We start from the raw sequence: 14,383 nt of genomic DNA, 5'->3' as shown, positions 1-14,383 counted from the left end.
CTGGCAGCGCTGGCCACAGCGGGCACCGGGGATTGCCTGCTGCCGGGCCAGAGGAGCAGGAGGAGGAAGGGAAAGAGGGATGAGGGAGGACGGAGGGAGGTCTGGGTGGGGAGAGGGGAGCAGCGGGCCAGGGCACGGAGCCACCCACGGAGCTGCCCCGTGCGGACACGCCGCGATATAGACCAGGGAAGACCTGTGACTACCTTTGTGGCCACCACCCTGGTGCTCCTGCCCAGGGACGTCTCTCAGCAGGGACCAGCAAGGATCAAAAATCACTTTCCAACGCTGGAAGCCCCTAATGAGGCTTTTTTTTTTCCCCACCACTGGAATTACTGGAAATTTGAGGCAGGCACCACGACGCCTGCAGGCTTTGGCACGTGGTGGTACAACGATCACGCAGAAGCAGCCCGATCTGCTCTCCTTTACGTGTTTAGGTCATAAGTTTCCACCTGGAAATTCCTTCCTTCCTTTTTTCCCAGACTCCAGGTCTCTGAGTGTCTGCCCTCACTATTAAAAAAATAAATAAAAATTGCAATTACAGCCTCCGGGCTCATGACTAGCTCTCTTCTGGGTTACCAGCTTCTTCCAGAGTCCATGGGCAAGTCTTTCCCAGCTGGCCAGTGGCTTTCAAAAATCCTTATTTCAAGCCAAAACTTGAATTTTCCCTTTCCCCCACCCCCGTGGGATTTATCGTAAGCAAATCCTTGCTTCTTTGTGCAGGCAGGAGCAGGCGGAGTTACCCAGCAGCGGCCATCGGAAGAACACGCACTGCTCGGACCGACACGTACGCGCACACCGGCAACGAACCGCGTGCAAGCAAGCGCAGAGCGGGACTCGGGTAACACACATGCACGCGCACCGGCGTGATCCGCGCACGCGTACAAGCGTGCACGGCAGGTGCGCGCGCACACGCCACGCGCACGCGTTTGCAGGCAAGCACATACGTGGCCCAAGATGCACGCGAGCGCGATACGTGTGTACGGCATATACCTGCGCGCGCCGCGCGTGCACACACGCGGACGTCTGCAAACACGGGGCACGCGACGCAGGCACAGCAAACGCCTGGGAAAGCGGAGTGCGCGCCTGCACACGTGTGTGTGTGCGAGCACACGGCCCACAGGCACGCGTACGTACGGCAAATGCGCACGGCGTGTGCGTGCAGACGTAGACGTGCCCACGCGTGCACCCACGTCGGGCACGGGTACAGCGTGCCCGCGTACGGCGCGCACGGGCCATGCGGATGCGTGCGACGGAGCGCGCGCTTGCAGGCACGGGCGAGCGGGCAGATCGATCGCGTGCACAGACGCGGAGCTCAGCTGCACGCACAGAGCGTGCGAGCGTGCGCAACCCCTGCGCCCCTTCCCCAGGCGATCAGAGCTCGCCCCTCTTGGAGCGCAGAGCACCCCAGCGCCCTGCGGCCAAGCACAGCTAACGGGGACGAAGCGTGCAAGGCGGCCTGGCCTTCGGTTTATTTTACTTAAGCGTGAGCAACAATACCAAAAAGTCTCCAGTAAAACGCCGCTCCCTCATCACATTACAGTGTATAATGTGAATTAATATATGTATTAACAAAATTAATACACTTTCATAGTATAAAATCGATACAGCTAGGAAAGGGAATTTTTATAACGCACGCGGCGTGTCCCTGAGCGTGTCCCCGGCTTCTCCCTCGTGCACATCCGTAAGCAAAGCACCGCTCGCGTCTTCCAGCATCCGGATGGCAGAGCCGCTGCCGGGAGCTTGCCTTCACCCCGCCCCGCGTGAAAACAGGGTGCCCTAGGTGAAACCTACCTCCTACCGTAGGAGAGATGAAGGCGCCCACGTGATGGAGATGGATCCCATCGTGCTGGACGCGGGGGAGAAGCAAGGGGAAGGGTTGCAGCTGAGCTGGGGGAGCCCTCAACACCACGGCGGGAGCAAGACATTGGCACCTGCACCAGAGGTGTGTGTGTCCCCCCCCGCTGCAGCACCTCTGAGAGGGAGCAGCTCCATGCCAGAGGCCACCACCCTGCTGGGACATCTCCCGGGACTCCCCGTCCTCACGGAAGCCGCCAGGGCTTTTGGGGTGCGGGCTCAGGAACGCATCCCCCGCCCGCAGAGATCGTCTGCCGGCAGGAGGACGCAGACCTGCCCGCCCTGCAGCGCCCGTTATCGGGGTCACAAAGGTTTTCCAAGCTTTGCGACGCAACCAGGAGAACTTCCGGATACAGGAGCGTAGTCTAACATCACCGAGCTGCCGGGAAGCCGTAAAGCCTCCTCTCCTTTTGCTGGGTTTATCGAAGCTGACCTCGTTTGGCTGCGTCACTGCTGAGCAGATGCCTGCGCCCTGGCAGCCTCGTGGGAGACGTCTGCCCGTAGCGGCAGGTAGCAGGCATCGCTTGCCTCTTCAACCCCCTGCCTTGCCTGGACCACCTCCTCCATCCCTCCCTGGGGCCTTTGGGGCAATCGCATCTCCTTGGAGAGGGCTTCAGCCCAGGCGTGTTTGCTGCGGCCGCCGCCCCGTCGCGGTTTGATTTCAGAGGTCAAATTCGGCTCCGCAGCTTCCGACGAGTTAGAAAAGCTTGTGCTTATCTACGGGTGAAGGTCAGGTTGGACGGGGCTTTGAGCTACCCGATCTAGTGGAGGATGTCCCTGCTCGTGGCAGGAGGGTTGGACTGGATGATTTCGGAAGGTCCATTCCAACCCAAACCACCCTATGAACTAAAGCTGCCTCGTCTTCCTCCCTTCTGACATCCACCGCTTGCAAGGGCCCGGTTGCGCTCCAACAAGCCTTATTTATGTAACGCGGCAGGACTCTTGCGAACGTCGGCTCTGAGGAGGCTTTTACCCGGTCCCTGCTTCTGCTCGCTGCTTGCAGAGCGCCGTCAGTCCCAGCGCATCGATTCAGCGATCAGAAACGTGGCCGGTTTTGCTTTGTTGTCAAATACGGGGATTGTAGTGGGTTGACCCTGGCTGGATGCCCACCAAAGCCGCTCTATCCCTCCCCCTCCTCAGCTGGACAGGGGAGAAAATAAAACGAAAGGCTCGTGGGTCGAGATAAGGACAGGGAGATCACTCAGCAATTACCGTCATGGGCAAAACAGACTCGACTTGGGGAAAAAATTAGTTTAATTTATTGCTAGTCAAATTAGAGCAGGATAATGAGAAATAAAACCAAATCTTAAAACACCTTCCCCCCACCCCTCCCTTCTTGCCAGGCTTAACTTTACTCCTTATTTTTGCTACCTCCTCCCCCCCGAGCGGCGCAGGGGGACGGGGAATGGGGGTTTGGGTCAGTTCATCACACGTTGTTTCTGCCGCTCCTTCCTCCTCAGGGGGAGGACTCCTCACTCTCTTCCCCTGCTCCAGCGTGGGGTCCCTCCCACGGGAGACAGTCCTCCACGAACTTCTCCAACGTGAGTCCTTCCCACGGGCTGCAGTTCTTCACGAACTGCTCCAGCGTGGGTCCCATCCACGGGGTGCAGTCCTTCAGGAACAGACTGCTCCAGCGTGGGTCCCCCGCGGGGTCACAAGCCCTGCCAGCAAACCTGCTCCAGCCTGGGCTCCTCTCTCGATGAGTCCACAGGTCCTGCCAGGAGCCTGCTCCAGCGTGGGCTTCCCATGGGGTCACAGCCTCCTTCGGGCATCCCCCTGCTCCGGCGTGGGGTCCTCCACGGGCTGCAGGTGGATATCTGCTCCACCGTGGACCTCCATGGGCTGCAGGGGGACAGCCTGCCTCACCATGGTCTTCCCCACGGGCTGCAGGGGAATCTCTGCTCCGGCGCCTGGAGCACCTCCTTCCTCTCCTTCTTCACTGACCTTGGTGTCTGCGGAGTTGTTTCTCTCACATCTTCTCACTCCTCTCCCTGGCTGCAACTGCAACTCCCCTGTAACTTTTTTTCCTTTCTTAAATCTGTTATCCCAGAGGCGCTACCACTGTTACTGATGGGCTCGGCCTTGGCCAGCGGCGGGTCCAACTTGGAACCCGCTGGCATTAACTTTATCGGACATAGGGGAAGCTTCTAGCAGCTTCTCACAGAAGCCACCCCTGTAGCCCCCCCGCTACCAAAACCTTGCCACGCAAACCCAATACAGGGATGCATGAGCCACGGCGCATGGGGAGATGCCCGCGCCCCAGTGCGTGGGGATTGCGTGCGCCCCGGTGCGTGGGGGATGCACGTCCCTGGGTGCATGGAGGGGATGATAATCCCATGCCGGCTTCCCCCGAGCAGCACCGGCAGCACGACCCGGCACCACCCAGCGCCTGGGACGGGTGGCCCCGGGAGCGGCCGCACCCGCCAGCGGGCAAAGTGCGGGGCAAGGGCCAGGCAGCCAGCGGAACGCAGCCATGGAGCGGTACGTCCATGCCCGGCCCCAGCGGGCAGCACCGGAGGGCACGAGGGGCAGGCAGCATGCGCTGGGGTTCGGGAAAGAGCTGTGGGTGCAGGCCGGAGCTGTGGGTGCAGGCACAGGGTGGAGGCAGGAACTGTGGGTGCAGGCAGGCACAGGTAGGAGTTGTGGGTGCTGGGTGCGGGCGGGCACCGTGGGCAGGTGGGCACTATGAGCGCAGGCAGATGCAGGCAGCCACTCAGTGCAGGATACAGGCAGGCACGGTGGGTGCAGGCAGGCACTGCGGGCACAGGCAGAGGCAGGCAGGAGCTCTGGGTGCAGGCAGGCACCAGCCAACACAGCTACCGCCAACGTGGCTCCTCTGCCATCTCTCTGCCAGCCCGACGGCCGTGCGCCTCTGCAGCATCACCGTCCTGCTGGGCGCTGCCCTCCTCCTGCCTGCACCCGGGGGCACCCAGGTGAGCCCCCACCCTCCACCTCACCCTCCCGCTGCCCCGTGTGAGGACCGGGCACGGGGAGACCCACGTGTGATCCGTGCCACCCCGCCGGTGCCCCCTCTCTCCCCACAGGCTCCGAGCGACACCGGGCAGAAGGACCTGGCCGCGGAGCAGGATTTGGTCAAGGAAATGTAAGAGGCGCCCGCATCTGGCTTGTAAAAACCAGCAAAGCAACACCCCAAAACGTAAAGCATTTCGGGGGGGGGGGGAAATAAATTTCCCTCGTTGCTTTGCGCCCCCCCAAAATTAAGGGGCTCCCGGCTCCATCTTCCCCCCAAATCACCCAAACTCTCTGAGCATCGAGCCCCAGCTGGTTTCCCTTTGCCGGCGGCGGTGGGGAGGTGCGGGTGCTGCGGCGCCGATGTCCTGGATCCATCCAGCCCGTTGGCGGGATAAGCGGCTCAATGAGCCCGTTTGCTCCCCGAGATCCTAACTGCACCCTTCCTGGGGCCGTGGGGGGGGTCTCTCGCCAGGGTCCCTGCACCCTGACGGGGTGGGATTCCCCTGGGGCAGGGGGATATTTAGTAACCCTGACGCACCGCGACCTTTCCTCGCCCATTTTGCTCCCCTTTTCCAGCATCCTGGGCATACGAGCCGTGGAGCCACCGGAAGAGAGTGAGATCTCCAAAGAGGTGGAACCAGGTATAAAGGTCTTCTCCGGCAGCGCCTGGGCTCGATGGGACCCCCGCCAAGCCCAGGAGGGACCGGAGGAGGACCGCGACCACCTCCACCACTCCCAGGACGATGCCAGCGAGGTCGATGCCAGCGAGGTCGATGCCCGCGGGTCACCCTGGCTGATGTCCCTGGAGGTGCAGAGCGGCCCCGAGGAGGACCGCGACCATCTCCACCACAGCTGAGTAGAGATGTGCCCGGGCTGTGAAATGAGGGGCGGGAGCCGCTCCTGGGGCTTCCCGAGGGGATTCGTCCCTCCCTACCCACCCTTGAACCCCCCCCCAATAAACCCACTCCCCCTTCCACGTCCTGGTGGGCTCCTCATCGCTGCCAGAAACCTATCGCTAAGTGCAAGGCCCCCAAATCTGGGGGATCCTCCTCGGGCTCGCCCCGAGACCCCGAGCAGGGTGAGGATGATGCCTCGGGGTGAGGGACTCGACCCATCACCCCGGCCTCACTTCAGCCCAGGTGGGGCTGAGGCCGGGCAAACTCAGCGCATCGGTGTTGCGCCCAAGAAAGGGCTGCGGGCTGTCCCCTCCCCAGGGGACACGCGGACCTATTGCTCCACAAAGCTGCTCTCGCCCAGCTCAGCGTCGGAGAGCGGCGTGATGGAGCGTGGGGGGGGTCCTCAGTGAACCCCAACGTTTCCCAGCTCAGGGGGGACCCCAGAGCAAGGAGGCCCCATCTCCCGGCAGCGCCAGGAAAACCTTTTAATAGCGATGGCAAAGGTGGTCCCCGCTGCCGGTTGTCTCGCCCCAGGCGAGTATCGGCTCGCCGCCGGGTCCCAGACCCCTCCGCGGGGTGACGCAGGGGGCTGACGGGCAGCAGGGCGGCTGCGGGGACTTGCGCCCCCGCCGGGCTCAGCTGTCGGTGAAGTTCGCCTTGCGCTTCTCCACGAATGCCGTCATCCCCTCCTTGCGGTCGCCCTGTGAGGAACGGAGAGGTGAGGCTGGGGGGGGGCTCCCATCCCACTCCCCCCCCCAAACAGTGGGGCCGACCCCCCCCTACTCACGGTGGCAAAGGTGGCGTAAAAAAGCCGCTTCTCCGTCCTGGTTCCCTCCGCCAGCGTCGTCTCGAAGGCTGAGAGCAAGGGAGAAGTTGGGGGGGACCCCGATGCCTGGCCCCGCAGCCCCCCCGGGGGGGGTTTCCCGGTTGGCCCCCCAGCCCCTACCGGCGTTGACCGACTCCTTCGCCATGGCGGCCACCAGCTTGGAGTTGCTGGCGATCTTCTCAGCGCAGGCGATGGCCGCGTCCAGCAGCTTCTCCACGGGGAAAACCTTGCTGACCAGACCTAGGATGGACGGTGGGAGGTGGTGGGGTGGGGGGGGGGGGGACGGCTCCCCGCCCGGATCCCTGCGGTGGTGCCGGGGCTGGCCCGCGCCCCTACCTGCCTCCTTCGCCTCCGCCGCCGAAATCCGGTCCCCAGTGAGGACCATCTCCATCGCCAGCGATTTCCCCACCGCCCTGGTCAACCTCTGCGTCCCTCCGGCGCCTGGAGCCGTTTGGAGAAGGGAAAAGTCCAGAGAGGGACACGTGGGTGTCCCCACTGTCCCCGCTCCGGCAGGGATGTACCCCCACCTTGGTGGGTGCCCCCCCCCCCCCCAGCTCACCTGGGATGGTCCCCAGCAGGATTTCGGGTTGCCCGAACTGCGCCTTCTCCCCGGCGTAGATGATGTCACACATCATGGCCAGCTCGCACCCGCCGCCCAGCTGGGACAGGGGAGGAAGAGGAAGGTCAGTGGGTGCCGGGGCTGAAGCTGGGGGGCGCGGGGAGAGGTGGGGGGGGGGGGGGGAAACTCACGGCGTAGCCGTTGACGGCGGCGATGATAGGTTTGCGGACGGTGGAGACCTTGTCCCAACCGGCGAGGAAGCCGCCGCCGTAGCACTCCTGGAAGGTTTTATTCTGCATCTCCTTGATGTCGGCGCCAGCTGCAAAGGGAAACGGGGTGGGACACCGAAGCTTCCTCTTCCTCCCTCCCCCCCCCCCCAAAAAAATCTGGGGTGCGGAAGGGCACCCTGCCTTACCTGCGAAAGCTTTTTGGCTGCCGGTGATGACGATGGCCCCCACCTGCGGGTCGCTTTCCAGGGCGTCCAGCGCCCGCCGCAGCTCCTCCATCAGCCCCTCGCAGAGGGCGTTGAGCGCCTGCGGCCGGTTCAGCTGGATCAGGCCCACGCTCTGCCGCTCCCCCGTCTTCTGCACCACCAGGTACTGGAACGGGGCCCCTGCCCGCCGCCCCCCCCCCCCCGGGCACCGCCCCGTTAGGCAACCGGCTGCCTGCAACCGGCCGAGACCCCCCCCCCCCTCCACCCGCCCTCCGGTGAGGCCCGGCTGCTGCCGGGGCACCGCGCTATTTTAAGGCGACCTTCAGGGCGGCGGGTGCTTGCCAGCGGTCACCGGCAGCTCAGCGGGACGTCACCCCCCCGGGGGCTCGGGACCGGGGCTGGCGGGGAGTTCCCGGTGCGATCCTGACCCGGACAGGCGCACCCCAGGAACCACCCTGTGCCGAGGCCGGTGCGCGGTGCTGGGACCCGGTGCATGGTCCAGGCACCCGGTGCACGGTGCTGGGCCCTGATGCACGGGCCAGGGACCCTGTGTAAGGTGCTGGGCACGTGCAGGGTGCTGGGCCCCGGTGCACGGTGCTGGGACCGTACATGGTGCTGAGCCCCGGTGCACGGCGCTGGGCGTGTGCACGGCGCTGGGCGTGTGCACGGCGCTGGGACCCCGGTACGCAGTGCCACAGCCCATACATACATGGTGCAGGGACCGGGCGCCCGGTGCCAGGCCCCGCGCAAGGTGCAGGGACCCGGTGCCCGGTGTCGGTGCCCCGGTGCGCGGGGCCAGGCCCCGGTGCCGGGAGGCGGGCCCCGCTCCCCGTCGCCGGGCGCCCCCCGTGCCCGCCCCGGTGCCCCGCTCACCGGCGCTGCAGGCCCGCGCCCCGAGGAGGGGGCGGGGCGGCGGCGGGAGGAGCGCGCGGCGGCGCGCGGCGGCGGCGGCGGCGGCGGCGGCGGGGCGGAGGAGCGCGCGCAGCGCGGCGGCCATGGCGGAACGCGGCGGAACGGCCCCGCTCCGCCCCACCGCCCGGCGGACGCCCCGCCCCCCCCGGCGCCCATTGGCCGAGGCGGCCCCGCCCCACAGCGCGCCATCCCCATTGGCCGAAGCGGTGCCGCCGCGCCCCGCCCCTGGCGCGCTGCCGGGCGGGGCGGGGGGCCGGGCCGCCGCCGTGGGGACCCCCCGGTGCCGTGGGCGGAGGCCGCGGGGAAGGGGCCGCGGGCCCTGCGCCCCCCCGGGGCCCGCCCGTGGCGGGCCTGCCGTCCTGCCCTCGGCCCCGCGCGGCGGGACACGAGTGGGGCCTACTGGGGACGGGATTAGGGGGGGGTTTCGAGGCGCCGTGGGGCGGAACCGCGGCGGCGACGGGGGGGGGGGGTTGCTTCCCCCGCCGTCTCCCGCGGTTGCACGCACCGCCACGGGCGGCCCCGCGCGCGCCCCCTGCCGCCGCGCGGCCCCGAGCGCGCGCCCCCGCCCCCGCGCGTGGAGTTTGGGGGGGGGGGGGAACACACGGACGGCGGCGGGAGCGCGGCGGCGGGAGCGCGGCCGTGGAGGAGCGGAGCGGAGGGAGCCAGCGGCAGCCCCGGGCCCGGTGAGCCCCGAGGGCGGGGGGGGGGCGGCCTGCACGGTGCCGGGGGAGGGGTGCGCGTGTGCGTGCGTGGGGGGGGGTGTGAATGTGCCCCGCGGCCGTGCGCGTACACGCGCGCTGCTGCGGGGGGGGGGGGGGGGAATGGGGGAGGGGGGGCTGGCGTGCAAGCCGCGTGTGCGGCGCGTGCACAAGCGTGCCCGAGGGGCGTGCTTGAGTGCGCGTGAGCGGCGTGCAAGCGTGCACGCACCCACGGGCAGCTGTGTTCAGCGCAGCGGCGTGTGCGCGTGCACAGGCCGTGCAAGCGTGTGTGTGTGCCTTGCACGGGGCTGCGCGTGCAGCCACGCACGGGCGTGCACGCGTGCGTATAAGCGGTGCACAGGTGCGCTTAGGAACGCACGCTTGCAACCCGGGTGTGGGCGCCCGCGGGAATGGTGCATGCAACTTGTGCATGCGTGTGCAAGCACCGTGCGCACGGGTGCGTGTGAGTGTGCATGGCTGCGCGTGCAAGCATGTGCAAGAGCACGCCTCATCCACACAGGGGGGAGAGCGTGTTTATGCAACCCATGGGCTGCTGCATGTGTGACACTGAGGTGCACGCAGCCCAAGCACACGCACGAGTGACAGACAGGCGTGCGCAACCCAAGCACACGCATGAGTGACACACAGGTGTGCACAACCCAAGCACACGCATGAGTGACAGACAGGCGTGCGCAACCCAAGCACACGCACGCAGCCGGCGCATCCGCGTGCGGCCTGCGGGCGCGTGCACGGGCAGACTCCCGCCTGCGCCTCCTTGCACGTGCCCACGGACACAGGCGGGCGGGCGAGGCCGCACCGCGCACACGCGTGTGCGCGCCGGCGGGCCGTGGCTGAGCGCGGGGGGCTCTCCTTGTGCCCAGGTGCGGCGGGATGCGGCGGAGCGCGGCGGCGTGCTGGGCGCTGATGCTGCTGGCCGCCGCTTTCTGCGACACGGTGGCCGGCAAAGGCGGGCGCGGTGGCGCCCGGGGGGCCGCCCGTGGCGGGGCCCGGGGGGCCGCCCGAGGCCGGGTGAAGGCATCGGTGCCCCGTTACGGCTCGGCCGGGGCGGCCCTACGGGTGGCGGGGGCGGCGGCGGCGGGAGCGGCGGCCGGCGTGGCGGCGGGAGCCGCCCTGCGCCGGGCCCGGCTGGCCGGCGAGCTGGAAGCGGACGACGGCGTCGAGTACCACGATGGCAACCGGACGGCCGCCGCCAGCGCCTGGACCTCCACCGCACCGGGCCGGGACCCGCCGGGCTGGGCCGTGTCTTGGCTCTGCCCGCTGGCCGCCGTCCTCCACCGCTGATGGTTTCGGAGGAACCCGACCGTGCCCGGTGCAGCTACCGATGCCGCGAGGACCGGCCGCCCCCCCCCGCCCCGGGGGCTGAGCCCACCACCCCTGGGCTAGCAGCGGCTCCCAGGGCTGCGCCCACCCGGCGCCCGGCCTCACCCCGTTACCGGCCACCAGCGGGGCAGGACCCCGCGGGAAGCCCCTCCATCACCTTCCCCTCCCGTGCACCCCGTGCCAAACCCCGCCGGCTCGGGCCCCCCCGCCCCGTTCGCGCCGTTCCTCTGTACGTGGGTCTCTCGCAGCGTTTGGAGGGCGAGGAGGCGGCAATAAAGCTGGGCGGAAAGCAAGCGTGGCTGGATGCGGGGCTCGGGGGCTCGGGACCGGGACCCCGGGACGGCCACCGGCCCCGGCCCCCTGCCCACGGAGGTTTTATTTCGGGATGGAGGTCCCCGAAAGCGCAAAGACCGCAGCGAGGAAACGGCTCCCCAGGGGTTTTTGTCCCGGCGGGAGGCAGCAGCCGTGACACCACGGGGCAGCCCCCACGGCGCAGCCTCGTCCCCCCCCGCCGCGGGGATCCTGTACCCCCCCTGGCCCTTTGCAGCAGCCCGGGGTCCGAAACGGGGGGGCCGCCCCGGCAGAGCCGCTTTAATCGCACGCCAAGAGCTCCGTGCCGAGGTGGCTCCAGCCCTGCGGGGTGCCGGGGTGTCCCCGGGGAGCAGCCGGGCCTTCGTCCCCAGCCTGCGGTGCCTCTCCCCCGTGGGACAGCTCTCAGTCCAGCGTCACCCTACCCAGGCGTCCCGCCCGGAAATCCCGCAGGAACTCGTAGGCAGCGGCCGGGTAGTTGAGCATCGTCACGTTGACGTTCCCTGGAAACAGGGACGGCGGGTGCGGATGGAGGTGTCAGCGGAGCCTGGAGCCGCCCCAGGACCCCCAAAAGCCAGGATCCCCAAAAGGCAGGCGGCAGAGATCCCCCCCCCGAGCACTCACCCGTGCCCGTCAGCACCTTCACCTTCTGCGTCCTGCCCTGGGCGAGGGCCACGCGCCTCAGCACGGGCTCGATCTCGTCGCAGGCCTCGGCCAGCCCGTAGCGCCGCACGTACCTGCCGAAGGAGGTGGCCTCACACCCCGCCGGCATCGCTTCTCCCCCACCCAATTCCCCGGGGAACGGGCTTCTCCACCGCCCGCTCGGAAGCGCAGGCAGCGGACGCAGCCCGGGGCCCGCTCCGGTTCTCCCGCTGACTCACCCGAACTGCTGCCGCTTGTTCAGGGTGTACAGGAGGTAGTCGGCCATGATGTCCTCCCCTACCAGGTGGTCACGAATGGCTCCTGGAAAAAAGGATCAAGCCCCAGCTCCCCTCAGCCCTGCTCAAAGCGCCGGTCACCCCTCCCCGCCGGCCACGTGGCACCCGTGGCCACCCAGGCAGCGCGCGCGCCGGCCTGGGGGGTGGCGGGGGGGACACGTGAGCAGCAGCCTGCTGCCCCAACCTCGGGCACCAGGCCCAGCCGGGGCTCGAAGCCACGTTTGGGGAGTCCCCCCCGCCCCGGCCACAGCCTCCACCTCACCGCACAGCGCCAGCTTCATGCCGGTCTCCACGTCCCCCAGTTTCGGGGGCAGCACGCCTGGCGTGTCCACCAGGTACATCAGGGGCTTCTCGCAGACCTGGGATGAGGGGAGGCAGGGCCCTGAGGACGCGCAGCTTGGTAATTAGCACCGCGGACTACCGACACGGCTAACGGAGCGAAGCGTTGAGCTCTTTCGTTAAGGTCGCGCCGGAAAGGGGACCCGTGCAACCCTTTGCGATCAGCTCCGCCTGCCTCGAGGTTTTCCAGGGCGCAGGGAGGCAGGGGCCAGCACCCACCCAACCGGCTGCGCCGCGGGGACGGTACCTGGATTCTGGTCAGCACTGCCTTGGTGATGCCCGGTTCGCCACCGACCGCGGTGGCTTTCCCTTCGGGGAAAGGAGAGAGACAGTCAGAGAAGCGAGCGACGCTTCGCTCTGCCCCGCCGCCCGCTCCACGGCTGCGCCAGCGGCTTCCTCCCCGAGCCCAGACGCCGCGGAGAAATACCCTTTTTGAGGTGCAGCCTCCGCAGGGAGTTGATGAGCGAGGACTTGCCCACGTTGGGCACGCCGATCACCAGGATACTGTACTCGGTGCTCTGGAAGCGAGGAGGAAGCGGGGAGGGAGCGGCCGGTTATCGGCCACCCACCCGCCCGGAGCGACGGGCAGCCGCAACAGCGAAACAACCCGGCCTTTGCCGGCGTTTTTGGCACGCGTGCGAGCGGCCTCGTCCCTCCGGCCACCCTGACTCCCTGCGCACGCCCCGGCAATCGCGCGGCCGCCTCTCACCTCGGCCCTGTGGTAGCGCGGGCTGTCGCCCACCAGCTTGGCAACCAGCGGAACAATCTGCAGAGAAACAGGGAGAAGGGCTGTAACGGCGGCTCTGCGCCCGGGCTGGCGGCAGGCCACTCGCTCGGAGGACGCCGTGCCAAGAGGATGAGCAAAACGGGGGCCGAGCAGAGGACGGGGCGCCTCGGGTAAGCTGGAAATGAAGATCGCTCTGGAGCAGCCAGCGTCACCTCCTCACAGTGGGGCACTGAGGCCGCTCCGTAGGGCCGGGACACGGGTGCACGGCCCTCAGCTGCCGGCAGCAAGGAGCAGGGCTGGGCGCGGGGCTGCTGGCCCGTTACCTTCTTGACGTTGCCATCGCGCTGGCAGTCAGTGAAGACAACGTGCGAGCATCCCTGCTGCTTCAGGTGCTCCAAGACTCTCTGAAGGGGACAGGCAGAGGCATTGCTGGTCACCCGCCTGCGGTGACCCGTGAGGCCTCAGCCAGCCAGCCCTGCCCCGGTGCTCACCGGCTGCCGGCGGGGATCAGCCAGGTCCATCTTGTTCAGCACCAGGACATGCGGGCGGATGCCCAGTGCCTCCTGAAGCATGGGGTTACGGCCCGACAGCGGGATGTGAGCGCCGCTAAGGAGAGTGACTGTGCGCTGGTGTGGGAGCAGGGATTGGGGGGAGCAGGGATTGGGGGGGGAGCAGGGATTGGGGGGGGAGCAGGGATTGGGGGGGAGCAGTTGGGGGGGGTGGGAGGGGGGAGTTGATGGGGCTGGTGCGGAGCTGGAGAGGGGTACGGGAGTGGGAGAAGGGGCGGCCTGGAGGGAGACAGAGCAACTGGAGCAGGGACCGGTGCAGGGGTCGGGGTCCCGGGATGCCAGCTCCTGCTGCCCCAAAGGGCACACCCGGGGAGGGGAAGGAATGAAGAGCCGTGCCGGAGGATATGCGAGCGTCGTGCACCTCGATGAGGCAGTCGGCGCGCCGCAGGGAGGCCCGCATCTGCCGCAGGCCTGCAACACAGCGCTGGGTGAGCGGCGGCAACGTGGGGGGGGGGGGCGGTTGGGGGGGTCAGCCCTCCCCGCTCCCACCCCTCACCTTTCGCCATGTGCCCCGGGAACCAGGACGCCACATCGCGGCCACCGAAATCGAACCGTTCCCGGAACCCGCCAGCTACCGGCCCGGCTCCGGTCGCCGCCACCGCCGCCGCCCGTAACCTTCCTCCCCACCCTCTCATGGCGGCGGCGCCCCTGCCTCGGCGTCACATCCGGCGCGACGGCAGCGCGTCGCGTGGGCGGGGCGTTCCCCTCCGCGGCCGTCGCTCCCGTCTCCTCCTCAGCGCCATGGCGGAGCCGCGGCCTACGGGGCCTGTGGGGGCTACGGGGGGTCCTGGCGGCACGGGGGGTGCCGGGCCCCGCGGGGGGCACGGAGTGCCCCCCGCGGGGCCCGGCACCCCCCGTGCCGCGGGACCTAGTCCCCAACCCGCCCCCCAGCCACCCCAGCCCCTCAGCCCACCTCGCAGCCAGGTCCGACGCAGGCCCCGCTGGACGACACCCGCTTCCTGATCGCCAGCACTAACTGGTACTAACGCCGCCAGGCCCTCTTCCCCGC

At 68.1% G+C, this 14,383-nt stretch overlaps 4 protein-coding genes across 4 annotated transcripts; 2 read left to right on the top strand and 2 right to left on the bottom strand.

The window, feature by feature from the left end:
* Nucleotides 1-4,327: 4,327 nt before the first annotated feature.
* On the top strand, nt 4,328-5,683 carry PRAP1 (proline rich acidic protein 1). The gene is made up of 4 exons (XM_050899165.1): nt 4,328-4,335; nt 4,709-4,787; nt 4,899-4,957; nt 5,404-5,683. The coding sequence occupies exons 1-4, from the start codon at nt 4,328-4,330 to the stop codon at nt 5,681-5,683; spliced, it is 426 nt and encodes a 141-aa protein (XP_050755122.1).
* A 511-nt stretch (nt 5,684-6,194) lies between these two features.
* ECHS1 (enoyl-CoA hydratase, short chain 1) lies at nt 6,195-8,538 on the bottom strand. The gene is made up of 8 exons (XM_050899111.1): nt 8,415-8,538; nt 7,524-7,721; nt 7,300-7,427; nt 7,109-7,208; nt 6,886-6,990; nt 6,670-6,789; nt 6,511-6,578; nt 6,195-6,424 (listed from the first exon to the last, which is right to left on the bottom strand). The coding sequence occupies exons 1-8, from the start codon at nt 8,536-8,538 to the stop codon at nt 6,359-6,361; spliced, it is 909 nt and encodes a 302-aa protein (XP_050755068.1). The 3' UTR covers nt 6,195-6,358.
* A 530-nt stretch (nt 8,539-9,068) lies between these two features.
* SPRN (shadow of prion protein) lies at nt 9,069-10,779 on the top strand. Its single transcript, XM_050898876.1, has 2 exons — nt 9,069-9,136; nt 10,033-10,779. The coding sequence occupies exon 2, from the start codon at nt 10,043-10,045 to the stop codon at nt 10,451-10,453; it is 411 nt and encodes a 136-aa protein (XP_050754833.1). The 5' UTR covers nt 9,069-9,136; nt 10,033-10,042; the 3' UTR covers nt 10,454-10,779.
* A 59-nt stretch (nt 10,780-10,838) lies between these two features.
* On the bottom strand, nt 10,839-14,009 carry MTG1 (mitochondrial ribosome associated GTPase 1). The gene is made up of 11 exons (XM_050898875.1): nt 13,871-14,009; nt 13,721-13,785; nt 13,297-13,401; nt 13,129-13,209; nt 12,788-12,844; nt 12,506-12,596; nt 12,326-12,387; nt 12,002-12,098; nt 11,683-11,764; nt 11,426-11,538; nt 10,839-11,304 (listed from the first exon to the last, which is right to left on the bottom strand). Exons 1-11 carry the CDS (start codon nt 14,007-14,009, stop codon nt 11,207-11,209), a joined length of 990 nt encoding a protein of 329 aa, XP_050754832.1. The 3' UTR covers nt 10,839-11,206.
* Between the last annotated feature and the right edge of the window lie 374 nt (nt 14,010-14,383).

Source organism: Gymnogyps californianus, chromosome 6 (genome assembly GCF_018139145.2).
Source record: "Gymnogyps californianus isolate 813 chromosome 6, ASM1813914v2, whole genome shotgun sequence".
In the NCBI taxonomy this organism is placed as follows: Eukaryota; Metazoa; Chordata; class Aves; order Accipitriformes; family Cathartidae; genus Gymnogyps; species Gymnogyps californianus.
The sequence above is the reverse complement of the archived record's forward strand: the minus strand, read 5'-3'. Positions and strand labels throughout refer to the sequence as shown.